A 22,311-nucleotide genomic window follows, 5' to 3' on the forward strand; every position below is an offset into this window, starting at 1 on the left:
CGTGCTGGGTTTGACGCCTTAAAAGCTCCCCATCAGGCACTCATTTGGAATTCAGCCGCACGCCCGTGTGAGCGCCACTTACTGTATCCGGCACATATGCTGTTAAATTTGATGAGCATTTAAATGAAGCCTAAATGCCACATGTGAGGATGACGCTCCGTTTTAATATGAGTGGACAATTGCCGTGTAGAGCCGGCAAATTTCTTTCCTTGTCACATTAAGGGAAATTTCCTATGCATGAGCTATTAGAATTCCTTTGAGGCTTTCTCTCGCTCCTTAGTTCAGAGACGCCTCCACGACAAAATGACGGCATAGTTCAAGCTACCTATCTAATCATGTGCGCCAAAGAGGCCTAATCTAACAGTGACACAATGACTTACGAAGAAGGGTGGCCATAAGATAATCAGTGGTGGAGCTAGTGGGGGCACGGGGCCACTGCCCCCCCTGAAATATGCTTGGATCTGCCAGGTGCCAGGCCAGAAAGTTGACTTTAGGATATTTTCAGGTTTTTTTTCCAGCATTTCCACTCGTCCCCTGTAGGGAACATAAAATGAATTATTATAGACGCCATCTGAAGAATGTTTTGGGTTTGTTAAAAAAGAAAAAAAATTATGACAAACTGACTTTGCGCCTTTTACTAAAGGTACCAAAGTTGAAAACTTAACAAAATAAAAAAAATTATATATTCATAAATTTTCCTTACTGCTTCTTCAGGATCACATTAACATGGCTTGCTGTCCAAATTGCTTCAAAATTCTTCTTATATCTTCTTGTATCAGTAATACATATTTTCTAGTAAGGAAACTATACTTGAATGCGTGGTATTGCCACATTTCTGTATGCGCATATCAAGTTTCCACCACACTACAGAGCAATTGCATGTAGCGCATCTTCATACAATGTACGTATGTATTTGGGTCTCAGCATTACAGGCATGACTGCTCGCCTCCTTTGATTGTGCGCTGTCGCAAGGGAGCTGTGCTGATGAGAATTGGAGTGCTCCCCATTTCCTACACCCACATGAAATACAGTATAGCTCACAGATAGATAGCTGTTTGTGTTTGTGCGTGCGTGCGTGTGTGTGGGGTTGGCGGGCGGGCGGGGTTCTGTGCCTTCGCTCGCAGCTAATGATGTAATTATGTTGAGAACAAATGCAACAGCGGCGCACATTAGGGAGACTTTCACAAACAAAGTCAAAACAATCCGACTTTGCTCTACATATTAGCACATCGCCGCCAAGACGCATTGGATTTTACACTCATGCATTTTGTACACTGAAAACATAATCTTTTAATTTACTAATAAATGTACTTTGCGTTATTGCATGTGATATGATACATTTATTCTTGTAAAATTTAATTGTCAGAACACTGAAAAAGGTTTCTCATATAATTGAAAATTTAGGCTCCTGAAATTGAGATTTATTGTCCCTTTTATTTTTTCCCCTCAGGAAGTGACAGCTATATTTTGTTCGAAATCAAGCTTTTTTCCATGTCATGAATGTTATTAGTTCATACATGTCAAATTATGCCTTTTTAATTATCATTATTGTAATGATTGTTTTCTCACAAAACATTTTTTCTTAAAAATTTGATGTTCATAAAAGAAAGTAAAAATCTCACATCATATTTCTTTTAATATGGCATTTTTTCCTCCTGATTTTATGACTTAATATAACTGAAAATACTTTTTAAACCGTTTTATAACTTTATGGTCTTGAGGAAAATTAAGATTTATTTTCCCCTTAATGTTTTGACTTATTTTGGTGGTGAAATCCCATCTTTATTCCCACAATCCTGACATTTGATTTTTATACAGTGCTAAACAAAACTCCAAACAACTCTTTGTTTTTTGCTCCCATGAAAAATGGGAGCTGACCACCTTTCATTGCGGGCAGACTAAGGAAGATGCATCTTGATATGCCTCGCCTGTAAGTCAAAGTCAAAGGCAAAGAAGAAAAGCTCAAATTTTGACAGATTTGTCAACAATATTTGAAAGAAATAGGCCTTTCTGTGTAAATAGAAAAAGTTTAAGTCTGAGTTCATCCCTTCATATTTATCATGACTTTTCTGGGGTTTAATGATGTGTTTGTCTCCTTAGGCCACATCTCTCCATGGAAGGCCTCCAAACAGGTACGACACCGGTTGACATAATGTTTGGCATCTTACAGTAATGAAACAAGTTTAAGGCACTGTGCTGCCTCCGAGTTGGTTGACGTTTGACTTTATTTTGAAAAGAGCAGGCGTCTTCAATTTGCGCATCCACCTGCACCGTCGTCTGCAATCACCACTCATTCATAGCACCAAGCCAGAATATTTAGCCGTGATGAATCTCTCCTCACGGATATTGATTCGATTCATTATCGTATCTGCTCCTGACCAAGTGGCCGTCTGTCTTTGCGGTATAATTGAGGGAGCGAAGCGAACACGCACTTTCAGGGTGACACGATTCTTTGAGCGCCAATCATCCATCATCCAGACGAGCTGTCTGGACTTGACTTCTTTGCGCTTTCTTCACATTCTTGGCTTCTAACTCAACTTGAACTTATTTGACTCGCCATTTGTAGACAGATCATTTATCATCTGTGAAGTTCTTGTTTGTCCTTTTGTTGACTTCGGGATTATATGAGTGTTTTTTCACTGTAGGCAGAAAACTTCATAAACTCACCTGCAACTGTATTACTGCACAACGAACTAGCTGTGCAATTGACTCAAAATGGCTGCTTCATACCAAAATAGCCAACTCCAGGTTTAATTTCTGTCATGGCCACAAAGTTAAAGCTACTGGGGCTGGCTGTATGACAAATAGCTCTTCTCAGCTGCCGCTATGCCAACCAGTGTTATCAATTAATTAATCATCAAGATAATCATCAGGATTGTAATGCAACATTGATAAATTGTAAGATCGTATCAATGATAATTAGAAAATTGCAAAAATATGAATATGAAGATTATCCTCAATCTCTCACAGAAAGTCCATATGCTTAAATCGTTAACACCATCCTATCCAAGCATTTAACTCATAAAAAATACAAGACACCCCAGACAATTTATTAGGTACACCTACGGAGTTTTGACTGATCCTATACAAAAATAGATTGATTGACAGACAGGTTTCTAGGTAAAGAATAAAATAGAATTGTGCCTGATAAGTATGCGAAAAAAATAAGAAATGTATTTTAAAAATCACGAATTGTCTCATTTATCCTGTTTGCAAGAAGTTGATCAATTATTCAACACCATAAATAGAAATAAAGTTATTTTTTACAAGACCTGAAACATCCAGTTAGAATGGGATACATTAGATTAAAATTAAATAAAAGTATCAATTAGTAGGGATTTGGCTCAGGCTTTTTTTTTATTATTCACAAGACCTGAAACATCCAGTTAGAATGAGATGAGTTAGATTAAAATTAAACAAAAATATCAATTAGTAGGGATTTTGCCTCAATCAATAAATTCAATATTATGGATAATGTAAATTGGTAGACCTGATTAAAGAACTACAGTATAATTTATTTATAATATATTTTAAATATTGGCTTCAACGCTTTTTTGTTTTTTTGCAGTTAACTGACCAGTGGGACCCTCACGGAAGCCCCCAGGCCAACCTGTCAGGCCCCGTGCTGCCTCCGGGCACGCCCTTCCCCAATCAGCCCCAACACCGTACATCCGTGCCAGATTCCACCGAAGGCTTTGACCTGAACAAACCCGATCCCTACGACCTTTACGAAAAGTCCAGGGCTATCTACGAGAGCCGACGTGAGTTTGTTTGTGTCGAGGCAGCATGGCCGATGGAGGGGCCACCCAATCAAACATATAGAACAATTTCAAGAAAGACATCAGCAGAATCTTGCTAGAAAAATAAACGTACAAATGAAAAAACAATTCTCCAATGACTATGCTGGCAAAAAAAAGAGCTATAAACTATGACATGTGTGCATCAGGTCCGGAATACGAAGAAGTGGAGGTGCACCTGCTGAGGGAGAAGACCGGCTTCGGCTTCCGCATCCTGGGGGGAGACGAGGCCGTGCAGGCTGTGAGTCCGGACGCCCGTGACAAGGCTCGTATGGGACGGGCTGGACCTCACGCTTACTTAACTTTCACACTCTGTCTATCTAACGTCACGCTTCATGTGCACTCGCTGGCCACTTGAGCACTCCACCTTAAACAAAGATGCTGGCTGGTGACCAGTCCAGTTAGCTAGGATAGACTCCATGTTTCGGAGGCTATTGCAACTTTTATGACAGTTCTCGCATAGACCAAAGTATGTACAAGCCCTGGAATGTTTCTCTCAGACTCTGCCGATCAAAATAAAGCATTTACTCTCAATGTAAAGGCAAAATCTTTCATACAGTGTGCCTAATAAAGTGGCTGGTGAGTATGGTATACTCCATTCTTCTAACCACACACGCACGCCGTTACTACCCATCACTGACCTTCCACACTGAACAGTGCCTTGCTAACATGCAGTCGTAGTGTGGTTCAAAGTACAAACATGCCCATTTTGCCCCGTCCTGTGTGACTAATGTCATCTCTGTCCCGGAACAGATTGTGATCGGCGCCATTATCGAGAACACCCCCGCCGAGCGCGACGGCCGACTCCGGCCGGGGGACGAGCTCATCTCGGTGGATAAAAACGTGGTTGCCGGGAAGCCGCACAAGTACGTCATTGACTTGATGCACGCCGCCGCTCGCAACGGCCAAGTCAGCTTGACTGTGAGGAGGAGGCTGCACATGCCCGGTGAGGAGACAAATGCACAGAATGTTAGGATTACAAAAAGATCTTTCCTGTACCCCAAATATTTCTTGGAGAAGCTCTGGTCTATAAAGCGCCACACATTGCTTGTTCCATCCAGGCGAAGGGTGCCCCGTAAATGGCCGCAGCCCCAGCCTAGTGTCTACTCAGCACAGCTCACCCCGCAACGACGGCATGCCTCCGGGCACCGCCGCGGTGGGCGCGACCACGGAGGGATCGACCCTGCACACCAGTGACGTACTCATTCAGCGCAAGGAGAACGAAGGCTTTGGTTTCGTCATCATCAGCTCCCTCAACAGGCCGGAGAATGCCGCCGTCATCAGTGAGTCCAAGTTTACCTTTCTATCTCTCCAAGTAATTCAACTTGTATAGTAACCAACTTAAACCAATGCGGTGAGCCTTATGAGTGGTGTCTTTCCAACATACTCGTTTCTAATTGAGCTTGCTTCGTGTTCTTCCAGCCGTGCCCCATAAAATTGGACGTATCATCGAGGGCAGCCCCGCAGACCGATGTGGCAAACTAAAAGTTGGCGACCGGATCTTGGCGGTTAACGGCCAGTCCATCATCAGCATGCCGCATGCTGACATCGTCAAGCTCATCAAAGACGCAGGCCTCACGGTCACGCTGCACATCATACCAGAGGAAGGCAAGTGTGCGGCTTTTTTTTCCCCCATTTCATTTCCACTAGATAAAAGTAGTGAATATGGAAATTCCCATCACAGCGTTTCACCTCACGCAATTTTATGCCTCCCCTCACAGGCTCCCAATCTGTACCCGGTTCAGAAAAGCAGAGCCCCATGACCCAGAAACATGGCACCCAGCCCAACCCCGCAGCCCAACTGCCCGGTCAGGCAGCTCCTCAGCCAGGTCAAATGGCCCTTCAGACGGGCCAAGCGTCCATCCAGCCTACTCAAACACCAGCTCAGACCGGTCAAATACTCATTTGTCCTCCGGCACCAGCAGCATCGCACGCGGCACCGGCCGGAACGCAGCAGAGTCCCGTCAGCCATCCTTCTGGACCGCCGCCGCAGCTCTACCTACATGACGGAAGGTATGAAGGATGGGTGGGTGGGTTGGATGCATGGATGCACGGATGAACAGTCTTACTAGTGAAGACAAAAAGTGTACTAGCACATGAACCTTAATCTGGCTAGTGAGTAAGTGTTGAAATGGCTTTCCATACCGGAGGGCAAATAACAGTGACAAATAAAACCTTTACCAAAGAGGCAGAGTCTTAAGTGTGTCAGTAAGGTCCTTGCAGTACGTTCCCGACTCTCTCTTTCAACTTTGTCCGGTTCCATTACTCGACTCATCCTGTCACTGACACTGAATAATTCACCTTGAGGTATCGTTTGTATAATGCACGAATCCAAGCAATCAGTGACAGTTATGTCAGTGTGCGTGCATGCACTGTGTGCGTACGCACTCTGGCGTAGCACTCCGAATCAGCTGCAGCTTTTTTCTCATTTCACAAGTGAGAGCTTGATGAATGTTTCAAAAGCATCTTTAGTGACCTGTGCCTTACACACGCACACACATAAGCGTGCACAGACACAAAAGCCACAAGGAGAATTCAGCCTAAATGTCAGCGAGGAACACTGAACACACTTTTTTTTGTAAAAAAAATTATTTAATAATATTTAATATTTTATTTAATAATATGCTCAAATATGACTTTTTAAAAAACATAAGTTACGATGAAAAAAGTTAAAATATAGACATATTTATATATATATATGATTTTGACTCCAAATGTTTCACGCAATCCATCTGGTGTCATCGTGGAGCGCTGTGAATACTATGTACACATTGTCTTTCAAACAAAACTCTCTCAGATTGTGTTGCTTTTTCCCTCCTCACAGGTCTGAGGTTAAAGCCAGACAGGATGTGAAACCTGACTTCCGCCATCCTCCGTTCACTGATTACAGGCAACCACCCGTAGACTACCGCCACCCGCCGGTGACTGATTACCGGCAGCCCCCGACGCTGGACTACCGGCACCCGCCCGGCCTGTTGGACTTCAGACAGCACACGGCGGCTGCTCAGTTTCCGCTGGGGATCGCTGCAGAATTTCGACCACAGGTATCAGAATCACTCATGTGAATGTCTGAACACCCACGGAGATGTTTTCGTAGGCTTTTTAGGACATCTTTTTTGTTTTTAGCAGAAGCTTGAAGGTTTTGTGCCAACTGCTGTTTAGAAACTTAGGTTGATGGATGGATTGATTAAGGTCTTGAAATGGTTTGTCTTGAGTAGAACAGGTGTTGGTGCACTACTACATTTGCTTTCACTGTGCAGTGTCTGCACAATATGTTCCAGCTACCTGCTGCGCTTTTATGATGACTTTTTTTTTTTTTTTTTTGAAGATCCCCCCTCTGCAGGACTTTGATTACTTCACAGTGGAGCTAGAGAAAAGCTCCAAAGGTTTTGGTTTCAGTATCCGGGGGGGCAGAGAATACAAGATGGACCTGTTTGTGTTGCGCCTGGCTGAGGACGGTCCTGCCATCCGGAACGGGAGGATGAGGGTGAGCATGCAGAGGTTTACTTAAAATATGACGCATGATCTCACTTAGCAAGATATGACAAATATTACACCTGTGTAATACAGAAATATTGAATCCACAAATTCCCCCCCAAAAAAGAAATACTTTTCGTTTAATACTTTGTTGTAAATAAAGCGACACCTTTCCACGCATGTGTAAAATATGAGGTTGCTTCTGTGTGTGTCTATGTGGTCTTCAGGTTGGGGATCAAATTATCGAGATTAACGGGGACAGCACCAGGGACATGACTCACGCCCGGGCCATCGAGCTCATCAAGGCGGGGGGCCGGAGGGTCCGACTGCTGTTGAAGAGAGGCACGGGACAGGTGCCTGAATACGGTGGGTCTTCTTTTCAAATCTTCCCTTTCTGTCATACTCACTTTTACACTACTCCCAAAAGATTTGGCATATTCAATTTCAACGTGAACCTAAAATGCACCACGACCTTTACAGGTGAATTTAATTTGACTGTCTGAAAACTTTCTGTGACTTTTCCAGTGTGTCTCATCCAGTTGCAACCAGCTGATGACTCTCTAAGCTCAGTGGTCATCTCTCTCTCTCTCTCTCTCTCTCTCTCTCTCTCTCTCTCTCTCTCTCTCTCTCTCTCTCTTTCTCTCTCTGAGAAAATCCTCTTTGAAGCCTCACACTATTGTACATTTTTTAGACCTGCCAACAAGAAGGGCTATCAACGTGAACCTTCAGACGAACGCTACTTAGTATTTGCAGCAGCAGCAACACATACAGTGCATATCCTTTGAAGCCTCACACCACCATTGTTATCAACGAGTTACAGCAGAGATAGAGAGAGACTAGAAGAGTCACAGATAGGCGTAGAAGTCGAACTGTTTGTGTATCAGAGACCTAAGCTGTGCAATAACTACTGAAACATTCAGCAGTGGGACACGCACATGAAAACGTTTGGGGCTCAAATAAAGTGCACTGAAAGCTGAGTATTCCTAACTTGTGAGTAGTGTATACATCCACAGAGGCTTTATAGTCCAGATCACATTAACAAGCATATTAACCTCCTACTGCCATTAATTGTGTCTCTCTCTGTAACATGTTTACGCTTGAAGTCGAACGATTGGCATATAGGCTTTTACTTGCCTTCCCTCAGGAATGGTACCTTCCAACCTGTCCATGTGCATGAAAGGTGACACACTAAGCTCCCCTTATTTCTTCCTAATGGGCCACTCTAAAGACACGGTTTGTGCAAAACTGCATGTCTTCTCTTTACTTCTCGTCTTGTTGCCATGTGGAGTCGTGCGATGCAGTGTGTGTGTTGGCATGATCATGTGGTAATGCACGTGTTTGTTTATTGGCGAAAATCTGCGATATAGAGAACATTTGAAACAATTTTAATAGGACTACCTCTCCCACACATTTTACTGCCATTAAACCTTTTAAAACACACACAGACTTATTTTTACAGTATCCCTTAGCAGTTCTCCAAATAATAGGAAAGGTGTGCATGCAAGAATTTTTTTTTGTAATCTTTATTTGTTAAGTTTACAGTAAAACTGACACTTTACAAACAAAAGAGACTCAGCCGCATATTTTAACATTAAATAGTTCATCCAAACCATATACTGTAATGAACGTCTGCTAGCTTAATGCTAACATATACATGATACACCAAAGAGCCAAACTGAAATTAGCATACAGTAGATGCGATGCTAATAATAATAAGCCTTCAAACAATTGCTACTCGAACACACAGCACAGCAACATATGCAAACAAACCATACGAGTGTCTATTACAGGGGTTTAGTTTTAGTGCCGAAGTTTCTCTGCCTCTTCTTAATTCTGCTGCATGTTTATTTTATTTATGCATTTGTTTTTTTATTTCCACAATGTTACGTCCATTGATGATGTGTCTTCCAGTAAACCTCAGTGATGTCCAGCATGTCGTGTGGCACTGCACTGAAGGCGTGCAACTCCAAACTTGGATTTGCCCGTAGTTTCGAAAACCCCAGAATAAGGAATCTTGAATGACCTCAGTGAATGATGTTGCTGTATCCCTTCTCTGAGATCATCCTTTAACAATTTCTCTTGTCTTCAACAGACTGTGGCGGCCCCTGGGATTCCCTTTCTACAATCCACTCTACCCTGCCGGAAGTGACCCTCGAAGCCCACCAGAATCCATTGCTTCCATCCCATTCAGCCGCATCCCTGGATTCCCCTCATCAGCTCCCTCTAGAGGCCTCAGCGTGCATGGCAACCGATAAAGCTCCACAGGTGACGGACCACGGCTCCTCGGCTCGAGGGGCCGCAGGTGGCAGGTCCACCCAGCAGAAGTGCATGATCAGGGGGCAGGGAGGAGAGGCTGAGTGCGGGCTGGGCATCGAGCAGCCTCGGGTTTTGCCTGCCAAAACCGTCCTTGGGAGGCAGAGGGACGCTTGCTCCCCCCGCTGTGGCAGAAAGGGGCCGGGCACCCAGGCGGCGGGCGCTCTCTGGTTGTGGGACCCTTACGTGAGCGTCACTCCCAACGGAGCCTCTCTGGTCAGCAGAGACGCCCACACCAGCCTCCAGGAGAGGCTGCTGTCCAGAGGGGTTTACCCCAGAGAGGAGGAGCGTTCTGGGGGCCACGCCAAGAGCGCAGAGGAGCCCCCTGCCAGGAGAGTTGCCGCCACGTCCCCGGGGCCCTGGAACATCCCAGGGCCAGATAAACTGCCCGGCACCCTGAGGTCCTGGACCTCCACTGTCAGCAGGTAGACAAGATCGGCTTTTTGTCAGCCCTGACCCGCCGCCGTTTGTTCTCCTTCATCTATTCCTCAAGTTATGTTGTTTTACTCTAGGATAATTACACCCGCCACCTTAAAAAGCTGACCAACTCTCACACATGTTGCAACATAGTGAGGAGCCCGATGATGTACACCAAAAGACTGCATTTAGTATTTCTTATTAAAAACAGAGAAACTTCTCAAGCAGTGTTTCCCAACCTTTAGTAACAATTTGCGTGAGACAAGGACAGAGCCCTGCCGTGAACAATAGTTGACTCGCCCAAAAAATATCTACAATCGCTCGTATCAATTGTTCAAACCGTAAACATCTGACACAAAATGCTTAATACAAAGATTGGACTCGGAGGAAACTCACGCAGTCACATGGAGAACATGCAAACTCCTTACAGGAACTGTGAGGCAATGTGCTAACTAATATTCAGACCACAAAAGTGAAATTGCATAACTAGCAGTAGTTGGGAATCACTATTCTAGAAGTGCATCCATTGTTACTCCTCACATGCCTAACAAATATATATCATATACTGTAAATGATGTCAAAAATGTGTACATTTGTCGTTGTAAAGAAGCAGAGGAAGGAAATTTAAAAAAAAAAAAAACATCAGGACGGAATAATTTGGGATCGATTGTCCTGTCCCAGGCCTCAACTATGACAACATATCAAGGACATGTGGGCAAAATGGCGACCCGTGCATGGGACTCCCAAAACACGTACGAGGACCACTTTCTCCTCCATTTTTTTTACATTCGTGACAGCAGGCTTGGTAAGAAGTCACACTACGACACTGCGTTATGTAAACAAGCAAACGTTAACCATTGTGCAGAGTGGCGTTGTGCTCATGGAAAATCCTTTGAGCAAATCCTTAATCCTAGTACACTGACCTTAAAATGGATACCAAGGATACGGAATAAATGCTCAAAGGACTTTTCCTATGTCTTTATTCAGTGTGCCAAAACTAACAAGGAAAACAGCATCATTCATTCCACTTCGAAAAGACTTTGAACTGTGCTACGTGCACCACATCACTGTGGGAGAGAGGCATCTATGAGCAAAATGGCGAGAAGAAGGAGGGGGCAGAGTGCCTTACTCAAAACCCACGCAGACAAATTGGGGACGCACGGCCCGCAACAAGCGTGCACAGTGCACACGCATATCAGCCTTGTTGTCAACTCAAGACAGTGTTGGAACACGGCCTGTAGCATTGCTGCTAATCATAAAGCTGGGGATGCAAAAGTAGAACAACAGTTTTTACAAAGAAAAAACATTTATTTAGTCATGTTTACAAAAACCTACAATTTACCAAGTGGCAAAAGTACCCTCTAGTAGTTCAATAGAAGTACAAATAATGACTGGTAAAAGTAGAAGTGTTGCTTAAACGTCTTATAGAAATGATTTATGTACATACATTATTCAAAAATGTACTTACCAGAGTAAAAAAGGACAAATTGTTTTTTGTCACTCATACCAGGGACGTGCGGTCAAAGGAGGCAAGGGAGGCTACTCCTCCCCTGCCATCATGAAAAGGGGAAAACCAAATTCAATTGTTTTTATTATAGTCATTTTCCTTTTAATTTCAATAATTTTGTATCATTTTGAAACAAAATCACTGAGTTTTTATACTTATTTTAAAACCGAAGACGATTCGCTAGTAGCCAACTTCTTGTTTAGCCTCCTCTGAGATTTGCGTAATCACACGGCTACCTATGTTGACAGGCTATGCAGTTAGACTGAACTGCTGTCTGTCTCTATGTCGCTGTTTAAGTGTTCAAACACTGTGGCTATATTAACAAATTTCCGTAGTTAAGCTGGTGTATATAATATCTTATGTTTTTTTTTTCATCGTTCTGTAACGTCGTGTTTCTTTAGATGAACAAAACGGCTTTGAAAAGAGATCTTACGGAGGCTACGAAAAAAGGTTCTCCAGCCTTATGGCAGGGGATGCTAGTGATCCCGGGATGCTTCATGCACCTACCTGTAGAATAAGAGATCCCCAGTTCAAATTTACTGCGCAGTCGTCCATTTGTTTCGTTTTACATTCGTTTTGTTTTGTTTTTCCGTTTTTACATTTCAATTTACAATGGAGGATTACATATCCAAACGATTTTCAACCATTGATTTTCGGTCGAAGCAGGAGGTCATCAGTAAAGGAAGAGCAACTCCGGAGTTAAAAGGTTAGATTCGGACAACGGGACTTAGGAGCATGTCTTTTCAAACGGAGTAGTACGCACGATCGAAAACAAGTTTTTGATTCCATGTACTTTATTGAGTGTTTTTATGTGAGAAGACTGCTGATATGAGATTTTATTTAAAATGGTTCAAATTAAATAATGTGCCTCCCCAGTCATGAACCTCACCGCACGTTACTGACTCATACATAACAGTATTCATAACTGACACGATTGGTCTCTACAAAGTTCATTCAAGATACAACTCTAAGATATTGCCATGGCTATCTGAAAAATATTTTTTAAAGTAATACTTTTGCACCCCCTGTTCAATACACATTTCACAGGGGAGCCTCCAAGGGCGTCTGTTCTGCTTTATTTTTTGAATCAAATTTGACAAGAAATTGAAAATAAAAAAAACTTAAGTAATGATTCATTTAAAATGTATTTCATATAAATGTTAATTTTTATAAAACTGTTCTAAAAGATTAAACGCTGGTGTACTAATAGGTTCAATAGGCATAGATTCTTCCCAATGCCACTAGAGAGAGCCCGCGACTATGACCATGGTCATTACTGCTCCCAAATTTGTTTTGAAATGCCAACCAACCAGTTTATGTTGGACCTTGGAGGTTCCGCTGACTTTTTCATCACCTATGTTTTTCTCATGCTTTAGTCTGCAGCAATATTATGTCCGAGCTAAAACGCGAAGAAACCCACTTTGCAGTTTTGTTCCCTCCCTGAACAAGGTGTCTATTCATGTGGGGCTTTAATGGTGACTTGATTCCCATCATGTGAATCTGAGCCAGCATCAGCTTAAATTCTTTCATGGCATTCCAATGTCATTTTGACAAACATCAGGGCACAAAGTAGCATTAACCTTGGCCTAACCATGAGGGATCAATTAGGGTTTCAATTCCAGTTACAATGGAAGCTTCTTTTTTTTTTATCATCTATGAAACCAGAATGTTAATTTGAAACCCTGAATCCAAACCATCAATTATTGCTCTGTATAAAAAATCTGTTATAAAACATTGTAGCAGCTTTTGCTTAATGCTTTAGTCATTAATAAAGTGGTGCCTTGATATAGGAGGAGATTTGTTGCGTGACCAAGCTTTTAACTCATGACACACATCCCAAATCATCCACTTGGCCACTAGGGGGCAGCATAAGGCAAACAAACCTTGATGCGTCTTACAACTACTTTTAAGACAGGCTGTAAGCTGCACTAACACGTTTTTTTACACAAAGATTTTCTGTGTTCCTGCACCATTTGTGTTAAACTATTTATTGTTTGAAGTCTTATAACTGCGACATAAATGCTATTTGTTTGCCTGTCTCACATTTTTGCATCGTTACCATTAAGTGAAAGAAAGGCAGTTATTGGGCGCTTTTAAATCCATCTGTTTGATGCACAAATTGACTTAAACTGGGAGTAAAATTATTTTTAACATTTCTTTGCATTTTGTGCTGCTTGTAATTCAAAATTTTTACCACAAACAAATAAATAGTTCAAACAGCTCATATCTCAAGGCACCACAGTAATTTGTAAAAACAAAAAAGACTGACCAGTAGTGTTGATTTTTGATCAAATTTTGACATAGGCTCCCGCCCAACAGTGAAGATACAGTGTCTGTTGATGTGTAGTTTGAAATGTCACACAACAACTACATGCTGACAATGGTCCAAGACTTGCAAGATCCAGCCTGATTATCACTTCTTATGAAGCAAAGTTGAGGATTATTGAGTAAATGGTCTGAATATGTCCTCCATCTCCGCTCACTCGCATCCGGCTTGTCTATTGTGAGTCATTTTTGTATAAAGAAAACGAAGAAGGCAAGAAAAAAAAAAAAGAAGCCACCTCTCTGTGAACAACAATGGCATGTTCATGATCCCATCAAGTATACAGTACCTGTGTAGTGTTAACCGAGTACTTATTCACCTTGTACAGCTGTATTCCTACAACTATGGTTTACTGTATCATTGATACTGTAGTTTCAAAGACGTGAACTATTTTTATGAAATGCGACAGTACGGATATATTACATTTTGCTAAGAAAAAAAACACCCACAAAAAAAAACTTGTTTACTGAAAGATATTCTGAAATACTGTCAAACTTTTGACGTGGTCTAAGAGAGACACTTTGACGTGATCCTATACATAAGAGGCAATGACGACGAATCGAGTGGAGAGATTTTATTTAATAAACATTTACACATAGGCATCTTTTGTGTGGTATTTTTTTCTCTCAAAATTTCATGTTTGTCTTTAAAGCGATCTCACTGTACTAGCTGGTACATGAAGTAATTAAGAATGTATTTGAATGGTTTGTTTGTTTGTTTGTTTGTTTGTTTGTTTGTTTGTTTGTTTGTTTGTTTGTTTGTTTGTTTGTTTGTTTGTTTGTAAGAATGATTTGCACATTCATTTGATATCCTTCTAGTGGGCCCGAATTATGAATGGAAACAATAAATGCTCAAGTCAAATGGCTTTCCATACTCAAGTTGGCATCTGATGTCAGCTCATTGGCTGAGTCAAGTTCGTGTCAGCAGGGGGCGCCGCTTGCTCCTTTGCGTGTTGCATTTGCACAGGATGCTCCTGGAATGACGAAAACACTTGAAAAATGAAGATAAAATGGACCACAAAAAAAAAGAGTAGCTTTGTAATGAGCTAGAGATGAGCACCTTGAGAGGTTTGTAGATTCCCATTTGGAAGCGACAGCAGACCACATCTACAAAGAAGCCCATCACGCTGTGCAGCATGCCTGCGGCACACGGAAGCAAAAATCAATTAATTTTCATTCAATATATTCATGAGGTTCATGAAAAATACATTTAATGTGCTAGTGGTAATATTTTCAATGTTTACATTTTCATCACACAAACGATAAATACATTTTAAATTATTTTTACAACTAAATGTAGATAATGTATTCAATCGTCAATAAAAATGTAACACAATCATTTGAAGTATTGAAATAACTACTTTAAATTTGTAAATTGTTTAAATAGTTTAAAATAGTTTCATTTAAATATTACAACAAAATTCAAAATGCCTAAGTTGCAAAACGGTTTTGAATATACAAAATGAATCTGAAAATTACAAAATGATTGACATAAATTCTACAAATTATTTTTAAAAATATTACATCAAATGATCCAGAAGAGAAAACATTGTGACTTAAAAAAATATTTTAAATACATGAACGTAATTATAAAATGCCTTAACTTGAAGAGTTTATTACACTTTATTAAAAACAATACAATATATTTATTAAAAAATATTCATCTCAACATTGAAGTGTTTTCACAAAGCATATTACCCAGCGTGTGGCATACCTGTGGTGGAGAAGATGCCTCCGATGATGCCGCACAGACGCACAAGAAACTTCCAGAGCGGCATGTGTTGCTCGCTCACTTTCACCATTAGAGAGCTGATGTCGTACTTCATGAAGATCCCCGAGATGCCGTGGCTGCCCGCCGCGTGGTTGATAGCTCGTTCCTGCAAGCAACACACACACACACACACACAAGAACCCCCACACGTGAATCCCAAACGCACACAAAAAAAAACACACAATGAGAGAACTCACTTACATGCACAGACAATAACAAACACAAAAATACACAGGAATAAATACACACAAAAACACACAACATGAATGCTCACATGGGAGCAAACAACACAGACATACAAAAGCAGGAGAGCACACCAAGAGAACAAAATACACACAGATGAGAACAGAAACACACACATGAGAACACGCAAACACCAGAGAAAACACGATAGAAAACATGCAGGCAAGTGATCAGAATGCTCCAGTCGTGGCGTCTTCCAAAAGCAAAGCAGAGGCCGCGTACCCTCTCTGTGACAGAGTACTGATGCGTGTCAGCCACAACCTTGTACGTGTTGAGTTTAGTGGGGACGATGGTGATGAAGTACTGGAACATGTGATTGGCTAACAACAATAGACAGAAACATAAACAAAGTTAGAGCTTACAATCAAAGTAGTCGTGAGGTGAAAGGTGTTACGTTACATTCGGTCGTGACTTTCTCGGTGCCGTCCAGGGTGCTGATGACGCCCGGGATGTCCTCTCCGAAAGACAAATGATCGATGCGGTGGGAAAAGTTGAAACCTGCAACACCAATACAATCATGAGAATAGCATCAATGCTTACTGACTGCAAAGTGGAAAAGAAATTAACTCACTGTCATGGCTGATGAGAGCTGCAAGGTGGGCGTGGCCTCGTGGATGAGGAATGGACCTGCGCACATCATCAACGTTTCATATTCATACTTAGGAGTTGAATTCATTCCATGACCCAGCTCGTAACTTAGTTTACACAGACATACACCAACATTCTTTGTTACGTGCTTTGAATAAAGCGATAAAAATGAGTCATGGTTAATTCCCGTGTGTGTTGTGTCCTTACTTTCCAACAGTGATGTGGAAGTTTCCAGCCACCTTGTTGACATACAGATGTCCGTGAATCCGGCAGGCTGTCGGCGATGGGCTTCTATCCATGCTGTAGAACGCAGTTTATTTTTAATACTGAGCCGTGATTCACATTTTAAATACTAATGCTCTACAGCTCCATCGTTATCTCACTCTCTATTGATCCATCTATCTTTTCATAGACCAAACTATTTGAATTGAACAATATCGTGCTGTTTGGCAAACACTTTTGATGTAAATGCTATCAATTGGTTACAAAGCCTCTCATTTTTTAAATTTGAATAATATTTGTGCAGAAAAGACACTCAAATATGTCTCATAGTTATTTAGAGGAATCACAGTGGCTGGTACATTTTTGTTTTCCATTGACCCAGCCTCATGAACTCTGCCTGGCAACAAGTGACACAATCGTGTGACATGAGCATTTCTGTGAGATCGTTGCTGCTGCGGCTCCTGCTTGATACTTACAAAATATTTATGTTTCTTATCTATTTTTTTCCAAATGGGTGGGAGAATCACTGAATCTTCTACTGAGACTTCCAACAGTGACTAATTTCACACGACACCTCCCAGAAAGAACATGACAGTTTTGGGGAGGGGGGGGGGGGGAAATTCTGTACTTTGACTTAGCAGGAGGGGATCCTTTCATGGCAGTCTTGAAAATCAAGTCTTGCAGGGAGTGCTCCACTCGTAGACGCTCCTGAATGTGAAGAAGAGTCCTGTAAAAGACAAATTATAAAGCTATTTAAGGCAGGCACTGACCCATGTTTAAATACTTTAAATAGCACACAGCTAGCAAAAAAAATTGTGTGTGGGAGGGTGGGGCAATCAAACGATGTGATGTCATCGTCACCTCAACTTACATGTGCCATATCTTTTGCTGGGGTGCCAGCTCAAAGTTGACCTAAATTGGAAAAAAGAAAAAAAGAAAGAGAATTGCAACACATACAGATTGCAAAATTGAGAGAATCATAAAGCAACATCATGGATGTACATGATAATGAGCCGATTCAGGAGTTAAAAACAACCTTCTCATGAGGCTTATCAATAGTATCTGCTACCAATTAGCCTAAATATAATATAATTAGATTTCTCATAACACATTTCCAATTGTATCACTTGAACCACCCAGCATAAATCCAGCAGAGATACTGACCGGTTCATATTTAAGGCCATCAGAAGCAACCATGGTCTCAGCCAGATCAAGAACATCTGCGCCAATGTCTGCATTCAAAATTTGACTCTCATGAAGTGTACAAAAATACATACAAAATATTTGGACACACTGACAGGCAGAACAATTAAATGGTATTTCACTAGATGTCACACAAAGTGGATACACAAGTCAGACATGACTGTGTGTAACACTATGTGGTGTTGTGCCTTGAGATGTTTTTATTTACCGTGAGTTAATGTGAGCTGTTGTCTGCAACTAAACAAAATGTTCATGTATTGATTGACAACGAGTACTACTTACACTGGCATCTCATGGCTACTGTGATGTCAATGTTTATCCGCAGTTTGCTGGAACAGAAAGAGCAGCAGCATAAGCACAATATCATGAAGAAAAAATAAACAGCTGACTTCCTGGTGTTGGTACCTGCTAAAATCTTTGTCTACCTCGTACTCGTATTTCATCCATGTGTCCCTATAGACAAAAAACTCCAAGAAGGCGAGGACAGCCATGGCACTGAATGCAATCAAAGACACTGGAAGGAGCGTCGACGACAATTTTTTTTTTAATTAATAATGTTGCCATAAATTAAGATGAGGCGTTAAACGTGTGGTGATGAGTGCATCCAGTATCCGCCGTACCTGTACCCCCGCTGGCTGACGACTCCACGTAGCTCTCGGGGACTTTGGGGAAGGCATCCAGCTCCTTGACCAGCGTTAAAGCTTTCTTTTTGCTCAGTCTCCTCATCTTGCCGTAACTTCGGGTGTGAACGAATGTCGCGGGTTATGCTTTTTATTTTGATTTCAAGTTGACGTGCTGGCGTTTATCAGCGTGACAGGTTGATAGCTAGCTGAGGTTAGCAAGGAAAGCTAAGCTGGCCGGTTAAGTACAACATTCATGCTTTCATTTAGCTTCAATTTAAACTGAATCGTAAAAAAAAACAGTAAAGGGAGGAACATGTCACTCAGGTTTTGTGACTCGTTTTTTAGGGATGGAAACGACACACGTTTTGACATAGCGCCGTCGGGTGGATCCTAAGAGAACTACATTCCTGAAAATTATATTATCAAAGAGTTCACTCATCTGAAGGTTTGTATTGTAATATATATCCAATAGTTTGTCATTTTGACGGCTTTGCAGTACGCGCTCAACTTGTAAACACTGCCTACTAAATTTGACAAATTTAAATTTCAAAAAGTAAAGAGACCGAGTTGAATATATTTATTTATGACCAAAATCCTAACTTATTTCACTCATATGAAATAAATTCCCCCACTTACATGAATTGAAATGCCGTTAATGTTTTAATGAAGACAAACAAGCAAGAGTACTGTTTAAAACCAAGAATCTGCAAGTGTAATCTACAATTACAAAAACATTTGTAATCGCATGTGGGTGCCACAAGATGGTGGTAAAACATCTTTTTTCTACTAAACAAATCTATACTCTGGCTACATGAAGCCCCGCCCCTTAGTTCAACATGGATGCTTGGCACCAATTAAAAGCTTTGATATCAGAAATGATGGAGGATCGGTTTCCCCCGTAAAATCTGTTGATTTGCAAATGGCAAATACGACAATGTACCTTTGAGGAGCATGGCCTTGTAACATCAAAACTTCTAGGCATGAGTTGTGGCCTAGAGCAATTCCATATGCATGTTCATATTTTCTATTTGTGTGTGACTCTTGTCCCGCCCACTTAACGGCTGAAAGTGCATTAGCGACTGTGGCTCTTATTCCCCAAATGTGATGACATTACAGAATTTACCTACTTCATTTTTCCCACTCCATTCAAAGGGTTCACAAAAGGTGGAGGATGGGACACTCCAAATTCAAAGTACCACTGTAACAAAAAAAAACAACAACAACAAAACAACAACATTGAAGTTGTGCCGGCAGTAATAAAGTCTATCCACGCACAACATGAAGCTACTCAGCAGGCACAGAGTCTGGACCCTCATCCTGCAGGCCAGCCGTGCGATGGACGTCTGAAGCAGGCGTGTCAAGTGCTTCTTGGGAGATCTCCTCGGAGCATCGGCTCGCAGCAGGCGAAACCACATCAGGACTGGAGTCGCAGGAATCCGAACTCTGGCCCGGGGTAGCCGTGGTGATAGTGGTGGCCCCGCTCGGCGGCGCAGGGTCCAAGTCATCGTCGTCATCCACAGAGATGGGTGACTCGTGGATGTCTGGCCAAAGAAGAGTTAAATTAGATTAAATAATAAAATGCCCCAGAGGTGAATGTTGCCATTTGACCCAAATAATAATAGTGTAATTATGACTTTACTGCTGTGTTAGCGTAGCTGAGCATTTTGGGTTTCGACGCTACCATAGGAAATCATAATTGTTTGTTTGACATGATACACAATTGTTAACTTACTACTGAAAGCCTCTGGGTACTGCTTGCCAATCTTCCCCTTTAGCATTCTGAAAGGGAAAAAACAAAGACTAATGTTTAATGTGGAATGTTTAAATCACCAATGTCCATTTTTTCCATTGAGAGCAAAAATGTTGTAATCTGTTTATGTGGGCCATGTTAAATGTAATCATTACAATGCTCTATATGGTAAGCCAGTACCAAATGACCCCAGGGCTGGACTTCAGACTACCTCTTTTAAATGACCCAACCTGATCCGTCGGAAGATGCTGTCCAAATCTTTTTTCATCTCGACAAGTGTACGCGTGTGGAGCAAGAAGCTTTCATTCATCTGCTGTAGTCGCATGCTAGACAGGACATTGAAGTTGATCAGCATTTCATTGGTTTTCTCAAAGCGGTCCAACCTGATGGGAAAAAAATAGTTTTTCAAAATCTGTGAATACTCAAGAGTGATGACACAGGAGTTTCAATGTGGACATTTCTATATACAATTAAAGTGAGAAATGAGAATGTAACTCGTAAGCCAATTTAAATATTAAAAGATTAAAACTTAAAACAAAAGACGGTTCTGATTGTGACGTACATGTGTCGCTGAGCCTGGATGATAGCGTTGACATCCTCAGAATTGACCATGCTCAGCATCCGGCTGCAGAACACGCCGGAGGCAGTGGGCTCCACCATGATGCGGCTCCAGATACAGAGCACTTCCAAATGCCAGTCAGTGTCAATACAAAACTTTTAATAATCTCCTAAAGAGCAAAAAAATATTAGTAAAGGCCTACTGCTTTATTTGGATTTATACAAGAGGCACTGCAAGTGGTAGCTAACAGCAGGTGAGAGGTGACTGATTTAACATGAGTTTAAATGTGATTGATTCGTTTTGAACAATGAGATTGTGTGAACACTTGTGCAACAACGTTGCCTCAATTGCAGTGGAAGATGTTTAAAATGATATATCTTGGTCTCGTTTTAATCAATATACAGTCTATCACTAAAACCTGGCAATTGAACAAAGGTGTGCGGAATATTTTATACATACTGCATAAGAAAATGACGAGCTTATGTTATTTATTTATTATTTGGGTTATATCCCATCAACTTGACTCTAGCACTGTTCCTAAACTAAAGGTAAAGGTGACTTTCCATAGACGATAAAATACAACAAAAAGGAACATCTACCTGTGGTTCCTCAGAAGATGTCTATATTGACGAAATTCCGTATTTGGGATGCATAACCGTAAAACGGGTAGGTGGCTGCTGAATCAAAACAATAAAGTACTTCCGTGTTTTGATCATTTCCGGTCACGAGAGTTGTATATCCGGAGGTGTCTCTTTTTTGTATAGTTCCCTTTCTTTGCTGGAAACACAGTAAAGAGAAAGGTTCTGCCATTTCTTTACCCTCCATTTGCGTAGGTCTGCGATGGACTTTCATTCCTTAAATTGTGATGTAACCGGCCTTTAAAAAAAATACATACACACAAACATAAAAAATTAAAACATTAAGGAGGTGGTAAATTACGACATATTCTTAAGGCACTATGAACATTAGCACCAAATATGATCAGAATATGAATATGATGAATTTATTATCATTATTGGCATTCTCAAAATTACTAAAAGGACTAGCAGTATTTATTCTACGCTGAGTTTGTACATTTGCTCACTTCAAAATAAAACGCTTGGGGGGGGGGGGCGTAATAGAATGTCCACCAAAAATGAAGAAAAACACAATATAACAATGATGTGCTTTTTAGTGAACGAAAGAGTACTTTAACTACACAGACTGTCAGCCTACTCCGGATCTTGCATATGCTGTGTCCAATAAAAATAGGCAACTGTGTTTAATCTCAGGCCTTGTGCGACTATCACTTTCATCTTTGTGGACAGTTTTATTTTCTGTTTTTGCACCCTCTCCTGTGTGACCTTTACCCAACATCAGCTGATATCATATAGAATCAAAAGAAAATATTCGGCTTGATGTCAACAAAATGTCATTTTTAGCAGACCATAGGACCAGGCCTCTCACCCAGCAGGGCTGCATTAGGGGTGGGGTTTTATGTATGTTCTTTATTATATCATATTGTCTTTGTTGCTTTAAT

General features: G+C 41.3%; 3 protein-coding genes across 5 annotated transcripts in view; 1 reads left to right on the top strand and 2 right to left on the bottom strand.

The window, feature by feature from the left end:
* Positions 1 to 14,436, top strand: part of magi2b (membrane associated guanylate kinase, WW and PDZ domain containing 2b) — a 79,822-nt gene extending 65,386 nt beyond the window's left edge. Inside the window, exons 12-22 of the mRNA XM_049724361.2 lie at positions 2,101 to 2,132; positions 3,569 to 3,761; positions 3,947 to 4,062; positions 4,551 to 4,743; positions 4,859 to 5,080; positions 5,220 to 5,405; positions 5,519 to 5,810; positions 6,622 to 6,841; positions 7,126 to 7,284; positions 7,502 to 7,640; positions 9,367 to 14,436. Of these exons, the coding sequence (XP_049580318.1) occupies positions 2,101 to 2,132; positions 3,569 to 3,761; positions 3,947 to 4,062; positions 4,551 to 4,743; positions 4,859 to 5,080; positions 5,220 to 5,405; positions 5,519 to 5,810; positions 6,622 to 6,841; positions 7,126 to 7,284; positions 7,502 to 7,640; positions 9,367 to 10,016 (2,402 nt within the window). The 3' untranslated portion in view covers positions 10,017 to 14,436. The remainder of the gene's footprint in view (positions 1 to 2,100; positions 2,133 to 3,568; positions 3,762 to 3,946; positions 4,063 to 4,550; positions 4,744 to 4,858; positions 5,081 to 5,219; positions 5,406 to 5,518; positions 5,811 to 6,621; positions 6,842 to 7,125; positions 7,285 to 7,501; positions 7,641 to 9,366) is intronic.
* Positions 14,394 to 18,824, bottom strand: ergic2 (ERGIC and golgi 2). 2 transcript variants are annotated; one of them, XR_011087017.1, is made up of 14 exons: positions 18,481 to 18,824; positions 18,266 to 18,374; positions 18,143 to 18,189; positions 17,822 to 17,889; positions 17,529 to 17,569; positions 17,286 to 17,384; positions 16,643 to 16,735; positions 16,419 to 16,474; positions 16,247 to 16,345; positions 16,070 to 16,167; positions 15,548 to 15,710; positions 14,894 to 14,973; positions 14,599 to 14,807; positions 14,394 to 14,538 (listed from the first exon to the last, which is right to left on the bottom strand). XR_011087017.1 is itself a non-coding variant. In XM_049724357.2 (13 exons), exons 1-13 carry the CDS (start codon positions 18,584 to 18,586, stop codon positions 14,727 to 14,729), a joined length of 1,140 nt encoding a protein of 379 aa, XP_049580314.1. In that variant the 5' UTR covers positions 18,587 to 18,824; the 3' UTR covers positions 14,394 to 14,726. The 2 variants fall into 2 exon arrangements, 1 of the variants encoding a protein (XP_049580314.1); XM_049724357.2 differs by having other exon boundaries at positions 14,394 to 14,807.
* A 296-nt stretch (positions 18,825 to 19,120) lies between these two features.
* Positions 19,121 to 21,536, bottom strand: kxd1 (KxDL motif containing 1). 2 transcript variants are annotated; one of them, XM_049724359.1, is made up of 5 exons: positions 21,392 to 21,536; positions 20,796 to 20,961; positions 20,464 to 20,616; positions 20,216 to 20,262; positions 19,121 to 20,024 (listed from the first exon to the last, which is right to left on the bottom strand). In XM_049724359.1, the coding sequence occupies exons 2-5, from the start codon at positions 20,891 to 20,893 to the stop codon at positions 19,768 to 19,770; spliced, it is 555 nt and encodes a 184-aa protein (XP_049580316.1). In that variant the 5' UTR covers positions 20,894 to 20,961; positions 21,392 to 21,536; the 3' UTR covers positions 19,121 to 19,767. The 2 variants fall into 2 exon arrangements, with proteins under 2 accessions (XP_049580316.1, XP_049580317.1); XM_049724360.1 differs by having other exon boundaries at positions 20,796 to 20,916; positions 21,392 to 21,527.
* Between the last annotated feature and the right edge of the window lie 775 nt (positions 21,537 to 22,311).

This window comes from Syngnathus scovelli, chromosome 6, assembly GCF_024217435.2.
Source record: "Syngnathus scovelli strain Florida chromosome 6, RoL_Ssco_1.2, whole genome shotgun sequence".
NCBI classification, from domain to species: domain Eukaryota; kingdom Metazoa; phylum Chordata; class Actinopteri; order Syngnathiformes; family Syngnathidae; genus Syngnathus; species Syngnathus scovelli.

Bases quoted from the DNA above. Each gene is read 5' to 3' on its own strand.
- ergic2 (XM_049724357.2), bottom strand. From the start codon at position 18,586: ATGAGGAGACTGAGCAAAAAGAAAGCTTTAACGCTGGTCAAGGAGCTG. The intron at 18,190-18,265 runs GTACCAACACCA...TTTCTGTTCCAG, and splicing joins GTAGACAAAGATTTTAGCAG to CAAACTGCGGATAAACATTG. The intron at 17,385-17,528 runs GTAAGTTGAGGT...TGTCTTTTACAG, and splicing joins CAGCAAAAGATATGGCACAT to GACTCTTCTTCACATTCAGG.
- kxd1 (XM_049724359.1), bottom strand. From the start codon at position 20,893: ATGGTGGAGCCCACTGCCTCCGGCGTGTTCTGCAGCCGGATGCTGAGC. The intron at 20,617-20,795 runs GTACGTCACAAT...TTTTCCCATCAG, and splicing joins ATCCAGGCTCAGCGACACAT to GTTGGACCGCTTTGAGAAAA. The intron at 20,263-20,463 runs GTTGGGTCATTT...TTTCCCTTTCAG, and splicing joins AGCATCTTCCGACGGATCAG to AATGCTAAAGGGGAAGATTG.